Source organism: Penicillium canescens, assembly GCF_028828765.1.
Source record: "Penicillium canescens strain IBT 15451 chromosome Unknown utg000007l_segment0_segment0, whole genome shotgun sequence".
Classification (NCBI taxonomy): Eukaryota; Fungi; Ascomycota; class Eurotiomycetes; order Eurotiales; family Aspergillaceae; genus Penicillium; species Penicillium canescens.
The window spans coordinates 1,540,445-1,560,083 of record NW_026703969.1 but is presented as its reverse complement, the minus strand read 5'-3'; the positions used below and the strand labels follow the sequence as shown (position 1 = coordinate 1,560,083).

Sequence of the window (19,639 nt, the reverse complement as noted above, 5' to 3'; positions counted from 1 at the left end):
CTCTTGGCTTGTTAGAACCATGAATAGACACTGTGCTATAGATGTAATGTAAACCATTCAAAATTTAAACCCTTATTCGAGGATGAACCTATGGTATGCACTAAGGAGTGGACATGTAGTATTCCTTCTGTAAGGCCATACAGTGATGAAATTTTAGTTTACAATTACAATGAAATACAGCCTGTTTCTACATAATTTATGCAATTGACGTCCAGTCACGTCTTTTACCTGTTTGTCATGTTTGACGACCCTCAGGGTCCCCGCGGGTAACCCTCATGAGGGTCGGCCTCGGTACGACCCTCCCCGCGGGTCCAGGTTTCGGACCCTGACCCTCCGCATGGGGAGGTGAGGGTCAGGGTCGTGGAGGGTACCCGCGGGTCCTAGCCAGGCCTAGACGAATAGCCCTTTGGTGTTGGTTTTATCGTCCAATCATCAGGCATTTCGTCAATATACCAGCTTTCCTGGTGATACTGAGCTTTCACTAGAAACCACGGCGGCGTCTTCCAATCATCGGCAGCAATGCATTCAATAGCGGTAATACTCTCGCCATGGCCTCCGGTTGCAGTGAAGCTAATAGGTGAAGCAGATACCACTTTTTGAGCCTTTCCTTCGCCGATTCGGAAGCCGGTTTCATCCATATTATAGATGTCCTTCGGTCGAAACCCATACTGCTTAATACACTGCTCTAGGCGGTCATACCACATCTCCGTAAGACCTACGTCCTCGGCGCCCATTCGCTTCGGGTCCTTCGGCTTCTGCTTAATAAAATGGAGGTGGGGTGTAAGCTTTGGCAGTCGCTTAGTGAATGCGAGGCCCCAGCCATGCCAAAGAGGCTTCCGGTCCGGGTTTGATCGATGAATAATGTCATCGGCGCGCTGCTGTATCGATGCTGCCGTCGGGGGCGGCGCCGCAGCTATCCATAAAGACAATCCAGTCAAGCAATGCTTTTTCTTGGACCGAGTCCAATGCCTTATTGGTGGCAGGTCGGCCAATTGCTGACCCGGCACCCGGAATACGGCCTAGCAGGGTCTGGTAACTAACGTCGAATTCCCTTGCCAATGGTTTGATCTTCGGCTCATTACGGTCATGGTAAGCGGCCAATGCATTGGCGATTTTGAGCTCATTTTCATCCGACATGGTAGCGAGAAATGGTCGAAAAATGAGCTATTTCATGGAGATATTACCGGGAAAACGTCATGCTAAGGCCAATATTAGATGCATTGCGTTCTGATTTGCTTACATTAAATAGCTCAGGCAATGCTCTTTTGAATGCAATATTTATGGCAGTAATTTGCTATACAAAAATGCTACGAAAATTGACGTTTTACGAGGTGGGTGAAAAGTATGTTTAGGCACCAAAATAGGGCCCGAAAGTATGGTCTAAAGCCGGAGCCCCAACACCGAAGGTGTCTGGGGCGACTAGCTTAGCTAAGCATCGGAAGGGCCCGAGTAGTGAGAATAGTTATGCTGGTACCAGTCTAGCCTTATTAAACCTAGCGTAATACGAAGTAACGTCGTCTATGCCCAATTAGGCTTTAGTCTATCCAGCGCTCACAAATAGACCTAACGTCGGCCAACTCGTCTTCCTACCCTTCCCTGCCTATAAGGCACTAAAACAAGCTGAATTCTTCCAAATAACATGTTTTCGCTAAACAAGCACCTGTCTCCTCTTTCTGACTAGTCAAGACACGCAAATTGAAGTTGATTGAGTCTCAAAATCGAAAAATAACGCGAAATGACATATACTCTCCAAGTCCTTCCACTCCGCCATCTCTGTCTTATGCTAATTACCCCCTGCTTGCCCTCCAGATCTCCGAAACAGGCCCTGACTCAGTCATTCTCTCCATATCCGACTCTCGCAGCTGGTATCTCCGCCGGGTACGTGGTGGAGAGATCCCTGGCGGCACACGAGCTCGCTTTCGCCGCTGCGGCAGCGGTGCCGGTGGTGCTGGTGGCGGAGTGGCCTCCACAGCTCTCTGCGGTGATAATGACCTGATAATTGCTCCTAGTGATGGGAGAGATGATGGGATAGATGCCTCTGACGGCGGAGGAGATGGCGCTGGAGCTCCTGCTGCCACAGGAGCTTCAGCTTCAAGCTTTATCGTCACCGGTTCCGGTCTTTTCCTCTTGATAATCAGGAAGACCTCATAACTATCCTTGATCTTGGTAAATTTCGTACAGAAGTCTGTGAGGAGCTGTTCATGATCTTCCCGCATGCCTAGGAACCAAGGCTCCTTTTTATTTTTAACTGCAGTTGCAAATCGAAATGTATCTCCCTCCTCACGTGTGTAATCCTCAGGGTCGAGCTCTACTAGAAGCTCGTTTTCGATGAAATCGACGAAGCTACTAATAGTACCCGGCGTAAGGATTGGAGTAACTGTAGCTACTCATAACGAGACAAGTTAGTATATCTCTCTTAGCTGCGGGATCTCTCCATACTTAGCTTTTCAAGCCTATCTGGCTTTCCCGATGCTAAGCACCAATAGAGATAGCAGTGGACGATTAATGAGACTGTCGCTGGCGCTGTAGGGACTTGAAGTCGCCCTCGGCCGAGGCGGCCACCTCCGGAGCTTCTCCCACCAATAAATTGGCGCTGAATCGATCGCTGTTGGATCTGGCGCTGCCGGATCTCATTTGTCGTCCCCGATAAGGCCTGGAAGCGTGGTTCAGGGGTAATTAGGCTTCTCTCGTAAAGGGTCGCCCTAGCCGAAGAGGATAAATTCTGTATAGGAGTTCTCGTGCTATACGTAGGGGAAGTAATCTGGGCAGTGGAGACAGGAGGATAAGTAAAAACATCTTCCCCAGTATCGTGGGACTGAGTATCGCGGTAGTGCGCCATAAAAACACAAATAGGATGTTTTTCGAGGAAGAATATCAGGTACAAAAATAATGTGAACATAGGAGGGAGCCGAGTCAGCTTGGAACAGAACGAAATCCCCTAGTAAAATTAGTACTCAGTTAAAACTTTATGACGAACTGAGGCATGGATATCTTACCACAACGAATCCACGGATAGGCTTATTTAGCGTCGGCGCCTTCCCCTATTAGTTTCGTATGGTAATCCGGATAGAGCCGGAAGTATAGCGCCGTGATAACCTCGTGTTTTGGCGTTGAGACATATATACGTAAGAAAGTTTATATATCGAATTACCTCCGTCGATCCCCTTCTTCCTAGATACTAATTGGCTATCCTAAAATCCTAAGAGCGCTATGGCACTCGCTGATCGGCCTGTGTTTGGATATTGGGCCGAGATGCTGTATAGCGGCGCTGAAAATTAGCTTTCCTGTGCCTCTCCAGGCTCCCAATCCCACGCGCCGAGGGGTTTTGTAGTGAGGCGGAGCACTGGATACTCATCCAATTGGTCATGGAGAAGGGCACGGCGGCGGAGTTCGAGATATTCTGCACGGTAAGGATGACTAACTTCCACTGGCGCACGAGACGGGGGGTCCTCAGGATTGAAGTCATTCCCAGGCCCATAAAGCTCGGCTCCAATCTCCTGAAGCTGCTGGTGGCACCAAGCCAGGACGTCAAGGGGTAAATATTCATCTTTATCCCAGTCCCGGACGTCCTCCTGTAGCTCGCGAAGCAGCATAGGATCAACTGCACGCTGGTAATCGGGCTTAGATGCATTAAAATAATTCATAAAGGGCTTCCCGGTAACAGCGTTCGGCCGTGACTTTTGCTTTCGGATATTATGAATATTCCAGGTCTTAGCGTACTCGCTAATAACCCGGCGGAGTGTAGGCATATAGACCGCAAGAAGGGCGACTTGCTCAGGGATAGAGCCGGAGAAGAGACCTATAGAGGATTAGCGGCAGCAGCGGATAGTGGGCAGGATAACTTACCTTGTTCCTGGAGCTCCCGGAAATACTGGTAATAGAGGAAAGTACATGACTTAGATAACTGCGCCCACCAAGCCTCTATTCTCTGGTTATCTGTGCTTCGTCCTAGCCAGAAACAGTCTCCATGGGCAGCCTCTGGATCGAAAACCTGCCGCAGCGCCCATTGTGCATCCCCAATTAGGGATGTCTCCGAGCCGAGGTCAGACCGAATAATCTCCGGTTGGTAGCAGAGGTCGGCGATGGTGTCAAGAAACTGAGAGAGAACGCTCACTGCTGTACGAGAACTAATTCCCACGTATATCCAGAGAATATACCGAGAGTACCCATCAATAGCGGCATAAACCTCAACTCCGAACTGCGCTAGCTTCATATAACCATCCACATGCCACACGAAATTCGGCCCAGGGCACCAATACTCGCCGCGGGAGCGCTGGAGATCGTATGATCGGCGGAGGAGTGAGTCAGGGCGAAGGGAGCGGTAGACTTCGAATACTCGGTGCTGTGGGAAAAGAAAACCATGACGGCGAAGGTGGTGATAGAGAACGCGACGCCCATAACCTTCGGCATCGCCAATCCCAAGCTCCTCGGTCAAGATAACCTCGATTTCGAGCCGCTGCTGCTGCCTCTGAAGCGGGCAGTCTGTACGAAGCTGAATTCCAAGCTGTTTTCGTAACCTTTTAAGTGTAGGTTCAGAGACCTGGAATCCCTCCTTTTGTAGCACTTCGAGTGTCTCTTTAGGAGATAAACCGGCTTCGGTAACTAGCGTGAGAAGGCGAGCGTGCAAAGCTTCATTTTGGCTGGGTAGTTCGCGTCGCAGGCCCCAGGAAGAAAGGCGAGTTTTGAGCGTGCGAAGTGAGATATTGACGCCGTAGCTTTGTATGATGGTCTGGATATTGGCAATAGGTGTATTCTGAGAATATAAGAGAGTAATCTCCTCCCTATAAGACTCTAGGTTAATTGGAGGGCGTGGCATGGTAAAAATAGAGGTTATTCATACGAGCCCAAAATAGTAGGAATTATACTGTGTTAAAATCAATAGAAAGGATTGCCGGCTACCTGGTCATACGGTCTTATATACACACTACACTAGCGTAACTACTGAGTCGGAGATTTAGTAACGTAATCTACGGGCGAGTGAAACACCGCAAAATACCATATTGAATGCCATATTTTGATTCCTCTATATCTCAACCACTAGCGGTTTATTCTTGTTAAAATTTGAAACAACAGTTTTCCAAGCAAGAGCAATAATATATCTAGATTTTGAGCTAGTCAGACCATTATTTCGACACTTTACCATAAAATACAGCGTAGTTTTGATATTGAGACATCAATATATATATATCTCCTATTTCTTAAACTTTCTATGCTGCACCACTAGGTCACAAATGCTATTTAGGTTATACGAGCTTTATATGCTATCCGAAAGAGCTATATTTTTGGAGATATGAAGTTGTTATTTATCGCATTTAGTATGGAGTTTTGGGGTATTTCACACGCCCGTGTGTTTCACTCGCCCGTGGATTACGTTATTCCGACCTAGAACTACAGTGACTGGACATAAGTTTCTACACCCCGGCCAGCTCACCGTCTCTATTGATTTATACCGCCTACCTAAAGCGCGTAGTATAGAACCATGCTAAAAATAGTAAGCGACGCAAACCTAGGATGGGAGCATTTCCTTGAGACGATTCCGCAGCGGATGGAAGCTATTATTGGGAGCCAGAGGCGGTATACACCGTATTAGATTCCATAGTATGAATTCATGGAGGTTTTTGACTGGCAGTATATTATATAATCAGGGGATGGGGCCAGACAGTGTAGAAACTTATGTCCAGTCACTGTAAGTCTGTTCCTCGCCATAGTGGCTAACCTAATTAAGGTAGGGCGAACAGGATATAAAATACGGGCGGAAAAGGAGGCGGTATACAGATTGCCCAATTATATTGGATTCTGGGTTATTGCACTCGTGATCCCTAATAACCTCCGTACCGTATACTGCACCCCACGTGATGAAGAACGCCATACCCTGTGGTCCCGAGCGGTTGCTAGAGCCTAGTATATATACAACTGCTGTTACAATCGGACGTTCCGATTATGATCTTTTAGCCGAATGGTAAAATGCATCTTATGTAATTACTTACGAATACTAGTTAACTACATAACTAGGTAGTAGTAGACCTCGCCATGACCCGGACCGTGGGTCCCTTCTCGCGACCCTTGACTAGGGCTCCGAAAGGAATAAATGAATGCGAATATAGGGCATATTCATATTCGCACCCCGCGAATATGAATAAATGAATATCGTATTCGCGCGAATAAGCGCATTATTCATATTCGCATTCATATTATTCATATCATGCATTTTGCGCGCATTAATGGATCTTCCGTTTCCCCGGTTTTTGTATTACAGAAAAACACGTTTCCACTAGCCAACTTGTATTTCAAGTGCGATCACGGCCTCGGTCAAGCATAGTAGAAAATATTTCCCATGCAATCCATGTTCTGAAGTATATACCCTATATTGTAGGGCTCGGTAAGCTCTATATATTCTGCGTCATTATTTTTCGTGATTTTTTATAGGTAAATGTCTAGTTTTGGTGACCAACGGTTGCTACAGAAAGTCGAGCGAAATTATATATATCTACAAGTCGTCTTTCCACATCTTTGCTGCTCTAGTTAAATCGACTACCATAACTTCTCTTGTTCCCACTCGATCTACTCCAAAGTTTAGATTTATTATAACCATGACTATTGGCACGTAAAAACGCGTTTATCATGCCACCTTAACTCACTTCTCATGCAGGTTACAGATTGTTTACCATGAGAGTCGCGAGTGAGAAACCGCCGCGTGTAAAGAAAAGACCTATCAACTTTCCACTTTACTGGGATTCGCATCAGGCGAAAGCATAGCTAGTGTTTCCCCATCATTGTTTCATTCTCACCGTTCATTTCCGACCCGCCATGCTATCAAGTATTGTCGAGTGATACTAAAGGTGTGCCCCGCCTCGCTCCCAGGTACCACTTGGACTACTAACACTGAGCAAATACAGAATGGCATCCTCACCTAACCCATTTGTGCGAAAGACGCGTGGTCTTCCGCGTCGCGACTACAATGCTCTGAACAATGGCACACCCTCCCTACTCCCTGAGCCATGGGAAGGAAATATTCGTGAAATAGAGAGCCCCTGCTCACCAGCACCATCCGAGTTTACAGAAGGCGAAGAGACGTCCCCATCCGTGCTGTCCTTACCCATTCCCAGGTCTTCGCCCGCACCGCTAGATCCCACGCTATCAGGGTTGACTAGCAGTCAGAGTAGCCCACCGACTTACAAGAGACGAAAAGCCAAGTCATATTCTAGCTGGACCCTCGAGCATTTCTGGATCACAAAGCTAGACAACACCTGGCGTCGAAAGGGTGGGCCACCAAAGAAGGATCGGCTCTTAGTCTGTAGGCAGTGCAGTTGGTCATCCAGGGATTCGGCACGCTATGGCTCCACTTCGAATTTGTTGGCCCATCTCCAGGCTAAGCACCGCATCAGTTCCGGATCAGACATCACGTCATCGTCAACTATCGGAACGACCCTGGACAGTTTTTTGACACCTGCAAAAGAAAGGGCGGGCCTTGAACAAATGCTGATACAATGGGTTGTCCAAACGAGACAGCCGTTTACGGTAGTGGAGCATCCGGCATTTAGGGCACTTTTTGAAGCGACAGGGGCTATATTACCCATCAAGACGGCCGACACTCTCTTCAACAGGATCAAGGAGGAATTTCGCAAAAACCGGACTTGCGTGAAAGAAGAATTAGCCAGTAGTAGTCGCACGCTTGCGCTGTCTCTTGATGTTTGGACATCGGAGAATCAGATAGCGATCATGGGCATCATTGGCCATTGGATCTCACCCGAGTTTGAGAAGCGGGAAGAGCTTCTGGAGTTTACTGACATATGTGGACCGCACTCTGGGGAGAACCTTGCGGAAATTGTGATTAGAATGCTCGAGGAACTAGACGTCGCGCCAAAGCTCCTCACAATTACGGGGGATAATGCTGCCAACAATGGAACTCTCTGCGACAGTCTTCACGCCGAGCTTCTCAAGAACTATGACGATAAAGACGACCAATTTCGCATCAGACCTCTTATGCGGTTTCGTGGACGGCAGAGCTTCATTCCTTGCCTTGCCCACGTCATAAATCTCATTTGCAGGGACGTACTTGCTTCCCTGAGGGCCGGCTCAGCTCGAGAGGCGAAGGTTATACTGGACGACATGGCCACACAAAGTAGCCCAACATTCACCTCTGCCCACAGCACGAAGGGAGCAATCATGAAGATCCGGCTGCTGACCCTATGGGTTGCCCGCAGTCCACAGCGCCGCCAAAATTGGAAAGATGTGTCACCAGCCAAGCAAGTGGGCTACGATGTTGACACTCGATGGAACTCAACCTATATCATGATAGCGGACGCCCTTCGGCTACAGAAGGAACTTGGACAATTTGTTCGGATGCATCCAGAAGTTCACGCCCTTCAACTAAACGAGAACGAATGGTCGATTCTTCAACAAGTAGCGAAGGTTCTTAAGCCATTCTGGGATCACACCAACTCCGTATCAAAATCTTGTCCCACGATTGTTGAGAGCTTGCCTATCTATTGGAGTCTAGACGACCTCCTTGACGAGGTTCAAAAAGCCGAAGGTGATTTTGAAGGTGTGGATACTGAGATCCGGGATGCGGTGGAAAGAGGAATCCAAAAGATGAACAAGTTTGCGAGGAAGATGGACACCAATCTTCTTTACTACGTGGCTTCCGTCCTAGACCCGCGTATTAAATCGTCTTTGATTGGATCGCAGATGAGCGAGCAAGATGCGGGACTGATCATCTCTCAAGTGCGGGAGTTCCTAAAGAGGGAGTATCCGCAGGAGTTGTCCATGTCGTGTGTAGTGGATCGCCCGCCGGGAATGTCAGAGACTATGTGGAGGACGCTGCGAAAAGTACAGCCATCACAGCGGACGCTTCTTTCAGACATTGATAGATATCTAGACGCGCCACCGGTGAGTTGGTCCCACCATATGATTGACGATGCAGACGAGGAATGGGTTCTCAAATGGTGGAAGGCAAATGTATTTAGCTTTCCACTCATGGCAAAGGCAGCCCGAGATTACCTGCCAATTCCATCAGCGGAGGTAGGGATTGAACGCGAGTTCAGCAATGCCAGGGATGTATTGGGGCTCAGGAGACACTGTCTAAATGCGGAGACTATGCGGTGGCTTATGCTACTGAAGGGACAGTATCAAAAATAGCGTTCCAAAAAAGTGATTGTGATAATATTAAGATTTATGGGAATGTAATATCTTAGAGATGGTGAACGCATTTGTTATAGAGTCTTAGGCACATGAAAATGGGTTCCTGTATTGAGACGTAACAACATGAACGGTAATGTATGCTCTCTCAGTATATGATGATGATGATGATGATGATGATGTATTCATTTGCCCGATGTAGCTCGCTCTATATATATGCTGCTATGCGGGAGTGCTGTCAGGCCTGCCGACAGCTGGAAGGTGGTCGCCAGCCCACTGGGCGACCGTCAGGGAACTCGCCTTGCGAATTTCTGATCAATCGCCCTCGAATCGAAAGACGTAAACTAAACAAAAGAAATGCACGGATGCAAACATGATAAACACAAAGCCAAAATGAACGTCATTTACCCCTGGTCGCGGGTAGGACCAGGGTCCCGCTTCAACACACCATTCCCACGCCCTCTTCTCTCCAACTGTCCAGTCTTGTCGGCTGCCGCTTGCGCGCTCGCTTGGATCAAGGGAGTACAGTGGACCTGGCACTGCACTCCTAATGGGCGCCATCCTTCTTCTTCCGTCACACTGTCTAAGGGATCATTGTCTCCGCTCCTTTGTCGTCCCCTTCCTCGCCCAGAGCCGTAGGGTCGACTGTCTGAAATTGGCCTAGGAGGCCGGTCTTGACCATGAATTCGGCCACAACTGTGCGGGCCTCCGGTCGTGTGAGGAGTTCGTCCCGGTGGAGAGCGACTCCCTGGTATGAGAGAGCGCTTCTCATCCAGTCTCGCTCGTCCTGGTGCAAGGGGCATTCCAGTAGGACGTGTGTTACTGTTTGGCTGCCAAGATCGCAATCACACCGCGCTGTTTCGCGTCGGTTGATACGATTCAGGTAAGCCCCTAGGCCAATTCGCCCAGTTCTAAGCTGCATCAGAATCGATGTCGTCGCTTTGCGCAAGCCCGTCCAGTATTCCAGCGTCTTCTTTGTTGGTGCTTCAATCAAGCGTTTCGTCGGACGACTGGTCGCTTCCTTGGCCCACGTTCTGTCCCACTCCAGCTTCGCTTCTCTGCGAATTCGTCGTCTCGCTGCGGCTGCGAGACATATGTCTCGGTTGAGGGGGTTATGCAGCCCGTCCTGTTCCTGCGCCGCTTCTTTTGCGTGTTGGTCCACGATCTCGTTGCCAATGACTCCTTGGTGCGCAGGAATCCATCTGAGTTCTGTCCGAATGCTTCTGCCCGCAAGTTGTCGGATCAGGTTGAGGCATCCTGCTAGATAGACCTGTCCTGACGGCATCCGCGGTCGTCTCAGCGCCTTCAGCGCTGCTTGGCTGTCTACAAAGATGACTACCCCGTTTTTCGCCTGCTTAGCCCATGGCTCTGTGCTTTCCAGAACCATTTCAAGTGCCATCTCAATGGCTCGAAGCTCTGCCGCATATACGGTGGACGTATTATCATCTCCCATCTGGCTATGAGCATGTTGATCCTCAAGGTCCACGACCGCTGCCGCTCCGATCCTTCCATCAATTCCGCTCCCGTCGGTGTACAGAATCAAGGGTCTTTCTCTTGGGTCTTTCATCAGGATCTGGTTGTGATTGTTCACCGCAGCTTCTCTTTCCTCGATGATTACCTCTGGTGGCGCTTGCCATGGTGCCAGGACGAATGCCTTTCGACTCTCCCATTTCCTCGTCAAAGTATCCGGGGGAGCCATAAGACATCCGCCCGCCTTCCAAGCTTGCGCCTCCATCGGTGACCATCCAGCCCAGTCTCTCTCATCTGCCGGTCGTCGACGTAACATCGTTGGCGGGACAGCGAACTTTGGTCCTGTCCGTAGTCGAAGGGCCGTTTCTTTCACCAGTCGATTCATGTGAACAGAAATAGGCGGTAGGTGAAGCTCTGCATTCAGTGCCTCTGCTGCCGTAGTTCTGAAAGCTCCACTGATGAGACATGCTGCCTGCTTCTGGATTGCCACGAAAGGCCGACTGATTATGCGTGCCTTGGAATGACTGATGAGCATAGGTTGATACCACGCGGAAACCCCAAAGAGCATCTGCGGGATTATCACCGCTTGGTAGATCTTTCGCATTGCATAGAGTGAGGCTCCCCACGTTGATCCTGCCAGGCTTCGTAGTGCGTGGAGAGAGACACCGGCCTTGGCCACCGCTTTCTCGCGGTGATGGTGGAATTCCAGACCCGGATCCAGCCAATAGCCTAGGTACCGCTCAGCCGTCCTCGTCGCTGTCACCGTGTGTCCTCGTAGAGAAAGCGATGTGTGTTGTGGGTCGACTTCCCTGGTGTTTACAAAATGCACGAGTGCATACTTCTTCGGGTCAAAAACTGATGCATGTTTCTCGGCCCATTGGTCAGCTTTGCGGCATGCCGCTCTGAGTTTCTTGATGGTTTCGCGTTCGCTGTCTCCCTTTGTCATGAAGCAAACATCGTCGACCCACCCGTTGCTAGTCACACCGTTACCGCAGTTCTCAACGAGGTCTGCGTTGTAGATGAGATATAGAATGGGTGAGATCGGTGATCCTTGAGGGATGCCTGTAGGTGTCGGGATTCGATCAGATGTGCCCTCGGGCATGCGGATCCGTGTGCTTCGGTTGGTCAAGAAGGCCCTCACCCAGGGAACGAAGTGTCCCAGACGTCGTTTCTTGAGGTTGTGTAGTAGACGTTCATGGGAGACATTGTCGTACGCTCCGGACACGTCCAGCATCAGCAGAGATACCACTGGCTTGCCCTTTCCCCATGCAGTTTTGATTCGGTCGATGATAATGTGGATAGCATGATCGGTGGATATACCCTTTCGTCCGCCTAGATGGGTTCGTGGGAGTAAACCGTTGGTTTCTGCTGCGTAGCTGATCCGTCGCGCGACAACTGCCTCCAGAAACTTTCCGAGCGTGTTCAGCAACGCGACGGGTCTGTAGGATTTTGCGAGCTGGTAGTCACTTTTGCCTTGCTTCCGGAGCACCACCGTGATTGAGCGCTGGAAATGTGACGGGTTGTATCCCGTGTTTATGCATGCGTTGAATAACTGGACCACTGTTTCTAGAACCACCGGTATCTTGATAAGCTTGTGCCAGAGAGAGTTTGGTATACCGTCTTCTCCGGGTGCTTTCCCTGCTTTCGCTCCTCGCACCGCCTCCTGTATCTCTTGAGCGGTGACTGCTGGAAACTCGATTTGCTGTGGGTACTGGAATGAGTCCGTGTCGGATAGATCGGCTGGCGGCGGTTTGGGGAAGAAGGCAATCCGGAATGCCTCTGCCTTTTGATCAACTGTTTCTGCGAGAGTTCCAGGCATTTGGGGATCCTGTATTTTCAGCGAAGGGGTGATACCCTTCTCGTAGGCCCCATCTCGGTTTCTTGCCCATTTAGCCAATCGCCACATACCCTGTGGACCATCTTCAATGACCTGCTGGACTCGGCGCCGGTGCGCCCTTGACAAGGTTCTCTTGACGAGTCGTGTTTTTCTGTTGCGTGCTTCAGAGTAGCACATCCAGTCGTAGGGGTCTTGAGTTCTCGTATGTTTGCGACGGAGGCGACGAACCTCTTTGACCGCAACTTTACACTCGTCGTCAAAGTCGGGGTTCGACCACGCGGATGGTTTTGCCCATGGGGTTGATTCCTCGATTGCTGTTTGGATCGCTCCCATCAGCTCCTGGCATTTGGCTTCTATCCTTTGCGGATTTGCCCGGTATAGGCCTCCTGTCCGTAGACCTCCTTCGATCTTCTGGATGAGTTTCTGATCATCGGTTGCGTTCCAGTTTCTTCTCTTCTGTTGTACTGCAATGGGTGTAATAATATCAAGCACAGTCCTGATCGGGAAATGGTCGGATGCGTGTTCGATGTCATCCGCCCTCTCGCAATTGATAAGCCTGTTGACAAGGTTGGATGTGATGAAGGTGAGGTCAATCACCGACGACTGATCGTTTCGAGACCAGGTAGGTCTGCCTTGTTGGGTCGTCAACTCGAGTCCCCATTCGTTGGCGATTTCTAGGAGTTGCTCGGCCTCCTGATCGAGCCTGGTCCCTGTTCCTCCCCATCTCGGGTGATGCGCGTTCATATCTCCAAGGATGATGTGTTCTCCATGAGGTCGTTTTGACAGCTCATTTCTCAGATGTCTAAGAGTATTGCTGCCCGGCCTATTGTATATGTTGTGTATGAAGAGATCTGTCCAGTCTCTGCCCTGATGAGCCTTTCTAAGTTTCAGTAACTGGTAGTCCTGTGAGACGAGTTGACACGACCAAGTGCTCGGGTCAAGCCTTTTAGACACAAACAGGCATACGCCCGGTTGGGAGAGATCCGAGGCTTGGACTTGATTGTCCTGGCCTTGGGTTGTTCCGTCGGCAGCTGCTTTTGGTGGGTAAATTAGCTGGAATGTTGCCGTCGCTGGTTGGTGTGTTGTGTGTTGCATTTTGTTCTTCCATGGCTCCTGCACCGCGACGACGTCCGCCGCGAGGACATTTCTGTCTCTGAGGAACGTTGCCATCACTGGCCACGATTTGTGTACGTTGTATTGAAGAATCTCAAACGATTTCATTGATGAGTTTGTTCGTCATCGCTTCGTTCGCTGGCCTCGTGCCATACTTCATCATTTGGGTCTTCGATTGTTGGTGCATCCGTCGTAAAAATCGGCGGAGAAGATCCGATTGGTATCGCTTGTCGCTGCTTGTATTTCAGAACCACCAATTTGCGGTATTCGGGGCTCTCCGGGTCCAGTTCGTCCTCGTCATCAGGCTCGGACGTGTTACCGGCCATGTTGACAGAGGTGAACTCGTTAATGAATTGGGTAAGTCGGTGTTCCCGGCTATCCTGCGGAGTGTCAGGTTGAGGGAGATCGGCCGGAGTGGGTTGAATGCTGAGCCATTCATTGTCGTCTGGTTGCTCGTCCATGGTGTCGTCCGGCTCGCCTGTGCGGCGCCTTTTCGAGGCCGCTTGGAGCCTTGTTGACCCTTGGCATGCTAGTGGTATCATTGCTGGTTTCGGATTCTTTGGCCTCGTTCTTGAGCCTTTTGGGCGACCAGGACCTCTTTTGAGCTGAGTAGGCTGAATAGGCTCAGTGTTTTCCTCTGGTGATGTTTCTACTTCTATTGCTGCAGCCTCCACGTCGATTACAGCATCCTGGGGGTTCCGCCGGGGCTCTTCCCCCCGTTGCTCCTCTGGAGCGTGTATCGACGCTTCGAGTCCATTCGTGGCCATGGGGTCTGCCCTGGTCGAAGTTGCTTCTTTGCCAGTGCTTGCCGTCACTCGGAGGTGCAGAGGAACGCGGTGATATGCAGGGCAGTTGGCCAGCGCTTGCTTGGCTTCGTTCATCGCTGCAACCTTCACCGGACATTCCCGACTTGTAGGGCGATGCCCTTCACCACAGTTGGCGCACTTGACTGGTATCGCTTGCCCCTTCGTCGACGGACACTCCCAGGTCGGGTGTCCGTTGGCGCAGTGACCGCATTTGAATAAGTTGGAACAGTGTGACTGGATATGCCCCGGCTTTTGGCATTTTCTGCATAGCTTTATCCGCCCCTCACGACAGAATCGTGATGCATTGTGAATTTGCTTCCCCCACACGACTCCCGAGATGATCGCGCGATTAGCCACGACTGGGCTGGTGAACTCGATCAGGATGGAGCCCTCCGCCCTCTCACCCGGACGGGTCATCCATCCTAGATACTGAATCTTAGCGCCTTCGCCCCAGTTGTTCTGCCTGAGCAGCTCAGCCGCAACGTCAGCCATCGTCTCCGGAGTAACCTTCATGGACCTCACGGGAATATGGTACGCCACCACTCCCCATGACGGTTCTTGGACCACCGAGCCTGGTCCAAAGGCTCTCAGCCACGCAGCATGTTTGCGGAGGACCTCTGCCCCTGCCGCACTGTTGGCGATCATTGCCACATCCCCCGACGGCAATTTTCGAGCAGCGACAAAGAAAGCCTGTCCGGCCAGTACCCCTGAATTCTTCTGACGGGCATTTGATACCCTCTGTCGTTCAGCCCTCTCGACCAAATCTTTTGGTGTCAATCCACGGATTTGCTCGCGGTTCATTCCGACCTTGACGATGACCTCTCGGTCCTCGCGAAGTTCCATTTCCGGTACTCCTGGTGACGATGTGCCGCCGCTCCGGGTGATAGGAGCCGCAGCCGTAGCCAAGTCGCGCTGCCATTCTTTGGCCCGGAAGTTGCGCCACGCTGCCGCAGAGTTCGCCGCGGGGGTAGATAGTGCCGTCGATAATGTGCTCGTTGTCTTTTCAATGGTATCCATTCGCTGGTTCAGACGTTCGGTGTCGGCGTTGATCTTGGTCAGCGCCTCAAGCACCTTGGCCATCCCCTGGCCGTCTCCCCGTTGGGCGTTGAGTGCGTACTGGCGGACGGCGCGAATATACCCAGTGACATATCGGTCCTCCGTGCCATTGTTTTCGATGTGGTTGAGCACCCTGCGGGCCCCTTCCGCGATGTCGTCCATGGATCGGGGCGGATCCGCGAGGGCCGTGGTTTTTGGTGTTCCTCTCCTGTCAGGGGGCAAAATCTGTGCGTTCGCACCCGTCCCAACCATCGCTGCCATCTCCCCTATAAAAAGGGTATCAGGTCGTAGCGCTTGAGGTTACGATTACGATGAACTAATTCACGAGGCTGTGAGACCTCTGATTGGCTAGATATTTCAAGAAAACGTTTTTGCCAAGAAAGAGTTGTCCCGCCTCTCCTGCTCTCTCAGTATATGAATAAATATGATCATTCATGAATATTCATGAATAATGCAATATGAATAAGTCTCTTATTCATATTCATATTATGCTGTTGAGTATCGCGGTGGTCAAAGCTTACGGCAGGACTAGCGATGGACATTTAAATAGACGGGATTCCCACTTTTGATAGTACACTCAACAAGAACACTACAACTACCTATCTCAACAGGTTATGAGCCCGGGTGGCTTTACCTTTGGGCACGCAGGCATCTCAACACATAAATACTTTCCCTGCCATTACAGCTAAGCTTCTCTATCAGAGACTAACTCCATGAACTTCAGAAACTGATCATATATTCTCAGTACCTTGATGAACCATATGAAGTTCTATTGCTCAAAACACACTCGAAGCAATGACCTGGATGAACTCCATTCACTGAAGGCTTACAGACAGCATGCCATCATTGCTACTGTTACACTGTCACACTGGCACGGAGTATCGCAGGGTTGCCCTCATAGCCAGGACATGTCACCGTTTGCAGCAAGCCTCGGGAGTTTCTCCGGCAAATAGCCATAGACAGTATGCCATTATTGCTACGGTTACACCATGAAGCTGGCATGAGGTACCGCAAATGTTACCTACTGCCGGGACATGTCACCATTTGCAGCAAACTCGGTAACCATCTTCTCAGAGTCACCAGCCACAATGCCATTTCGGAAGAAAAATGCGGAAAACACTACAAAAGAGACACTCTTGGACGGACGAGGAGCTGAACATCCTCTCATACCTCCGATACACTCGCCATTGGCGCTTCAAGAAAATCCAAACGTCCTACTTCCCATCACTTTCTCCGAACTCACTCTTGGGAGCCTACTGGCGCCTGTCCACCGAAGACCGCATACGCCGAGCATCGAGGATCACCACCTCAATCATCGCTCCTCGCAATACTGGAGAAAACCTCTCAGTTTCCCTCCAAGCTCAACCCACATGTTCCAGTGTCGCACAGGGGACAAGTCGCTATCGCACTCTTGCTCAGTCACAAAACAACATTGAGACTTTGGCCTTCACCCCACCAAGCCCTGCGGGTGGAGGGGATCCATTCATTTCCGACAACAGCAATTCGAGTCGTTACAAACTCAGGCCAAACAGACCCTCAATCTTCCCTCCAAGGAAGCCGGGATATCTTGTTGACCGACGCCGTTTCCCCCACTTCTTTAGATCGTACAAGTACTCTCTCAATCTACAAGGAGTCCCGGACAGCGACTATACTCCTCCATCTCGGATGCCTACGCCAAGTTCATCAGATCGAAGCGTTTCCATCGTCTCAAGTCTTCCCAGTGCCGCGTCAAGCCTTGAACTCTTTGGCCTGGAGGTGCGCTCGCCTCAGTCATCAAATAGTGAATCGGTTACCTCTGATCGGCCCAACGACATATCTAGCCCTGAATTCTTCAGCTCCGAGGAGCATCCTTTGCCGACATGACTGAAATCACAAAGTTTGAGCAATTCGGAATCAATACGTTCTATAACGGAATCCCAACATTAGATAATGCCAACGACTGGTTTCGGTGGAATCAGAAGGTCAACGAGTTCATTCGGATATCTGCGGTTGCCGACGATGGAGCGACTCCACCGATAGAAGAGGAAGAAGCACGGCAATGGATTCACCGCCAAAATTTCTATTCTGCGATGATCACGGCAAAGCTGACACACAATGCGGCGCAAAGAATCAATGCCTTTGAGATTCCTCGAGTCCAAGTACTGCTTAAGGCAGTCAAGGACAACTTCAAACCAGAAGGCTCAGGCACGTATGTTAACCTCCAACGGCGATACATCGCCCTTACAAGAGACAAGTGTGGGAGCACTCAAGCCCTCGGAGCAGAGATCAGGAAGATCCATGCTGAAAAACTCCTCCTTGACCCTGATTGTGTAACCTCCGAAATTGAGCGAACATTTTTCTTCGTGCATGCACTCGGTCCGGAGTACGAGAGCTTCCGCGATCATATCTTCCGGCAAATGGACCTTGTCAATGAAAGAGACGCAAATGGGAACGTCACGAAAGCGGCGCCCACATTTGACTATATCGAGAATAAGGCAATCGAGGAAGAGCATAGGAAGGGGCAATTGGGTAAACAAGTAATGGAGACCCAGGCACTTCCTGCTCTTGCTCTAGTCCGTGGGCCAGGTGACAAGAAACTCATCCCGTCGTCGGACGGAACTACTTGTCGAATCGAGATCGATAACGTCCCATATTGCTCCTTCTGCCGAAAACCTTATCACGTTGATTCCGAATGTTTCACCAAGAATCCGAAACTGAAACAAAAAGACGGAGATGGACCGAAGCCAAAGCCAGGCAGGATGCATACGGGCACACGCAAACAGTTGAAGAAGCGGCCTTCGACGGATGACGAGGATGACGATGCAGGTGGTCCAAAGAATCCGAAGAAACCAACTTTCATGGCGACGAGAGTCTCCGAGAAAGATGTCAACGAGGCATTTGGAAACGATATCGAGGGCAATTTCGCCCTGTCCGACCATATTCCCACAATGATGGCGATAAAAACCCTCTCTATTCGCGACGCGTGGATCGTGGATAGTGGATGCGCTCAGCACGTCTGCAATAGTGCCTCGAGGTTTGTCCAAATGGCCAAGTACCATGGCCCCTCACTTACAGGCGTTGACACCTCAACGGCTCCCTCAGGAGTGGGAACAGTGAATATCCTTTGCAATGTACGCGGCAGAAAGAAATGGCTTGTGCTTGATAACGTCCTCTATGTTCCATCTGCACACGCCAATCTCATATCGGTGCTCCAGCTTCTCAAACGAGGAGCAAAGGTCGAATTCTCAAGCCAGAGTGCTATCATTCGCAACAAGTCAAACGAAAAGAATCTATATACTGCCAACGAATATCATGGAGTCTACGCACTCGATCTGTGGACAAGTCTGACTTTTCCCTCTTACCATGTTAGCCCGCAAATGTCTCTGTGGCACAATCGGCTTGCTCATATGAGTGATGCAAATCTTCGGCGACTCAAAAAGCAGGCTCACGGTGTTCGGGACATGGAGCCACGTCATCCATGCAATTCGTGTCTGCAGGGGCGAATGATCGAAAAACCCCACCGCAGATCAGGAAATAGCAGGAGAGGAGAACACGCAATGGAGCTCCTCCATATTGACGTTGCAGGGCCATTTGACGAGGGCCTTGACGGCAGTCGTTACTGGCTCACCATCGTTGACGACTTCACGGGCTGGATCGAGATTATCCCTATACCACGAAGACAAGAGTTCGTCATAGAATCACTACGGTTCTTCCTCGACCACAATGAGCGCCCCGAACGAAAATGCAGGCGAATACGTCTCGACAGAATATCTGAACATGTGGGAGACGAGATGAAGTTCATGTTGTTCTCGCGCGCAATTCAAGCTGAGGTGACAGGAGTGGATCAACACCAGCAGAACGGGGTCGCTGAAAGAGCCCACAAGACTATTTACGATAGGGTTGGGCCTACGCTAGCACATGCGAGGTTGCCGTCTAAATTCTGGCCGGAAATTGCTCGAACCGCAGCGTTCCTCTCCAACCGGTCGCCGTCATCGAAGCTCAACATGACTCCGTACCAAGTGTGGTATGGCGATAAGCCTGACCTATCACGACTCAGAGTGATCGGATCCAAAGGGGAATACTTGATCCCGCCAAAGCAAAGAAAGAAGCTCACGGATCCACGAACAAGGCCATGCATTCTGCTAGGCTATGAAGGAAATACCAACTACCGTATCCTCCTGGAAGACGGAAGAATCGTTGGGACTCCAAACGCCGAATTTCACGAAGTCCTTACAGCTCC

At 50.3% G+C, this 19,639-nt stretch overlaps 2 protein-coding genes across 2 annotated transcripts; both read left to right on the top strand.

Moving 5' to 3' along the window:
- Positions 1-16,527: 16,527 nt before the first annotated feature.
- N7446_010792 (uncharacterized protein) lies at positions 16,528-17,283 on the top strand (the record flags this gene model as incomplete). The annotated part of the gene is made up of 1 exon (XM_058519535.1): positions 16,528-17,283. One exon carries the CDS (start codon positions 16,528-16,530, stop codon positions 17,281-17,283), a length of 756 nt encoding a protein of 251 aa, XP_058368373.1.
- N7446_010791 (uncharacterized protein) lies at positions 17,280-18,117 on the top strand (the record flags this gene model as incomplete). Its single annotated transcript, XM_058519534.1, has 2 exons — positions 17,280-17,936; positions 17,974-18,117. The coding sequence occupies 2 exons, from the start codon at positions 17,280-17,282 to the stop codon at positions 18,115-18,117; spliced, it is 801 nt and encodes a 266-aa protein (XP_058368372.1).
- Positions 18,118-19,639: the final 1,522 nt, after the last annotated feature.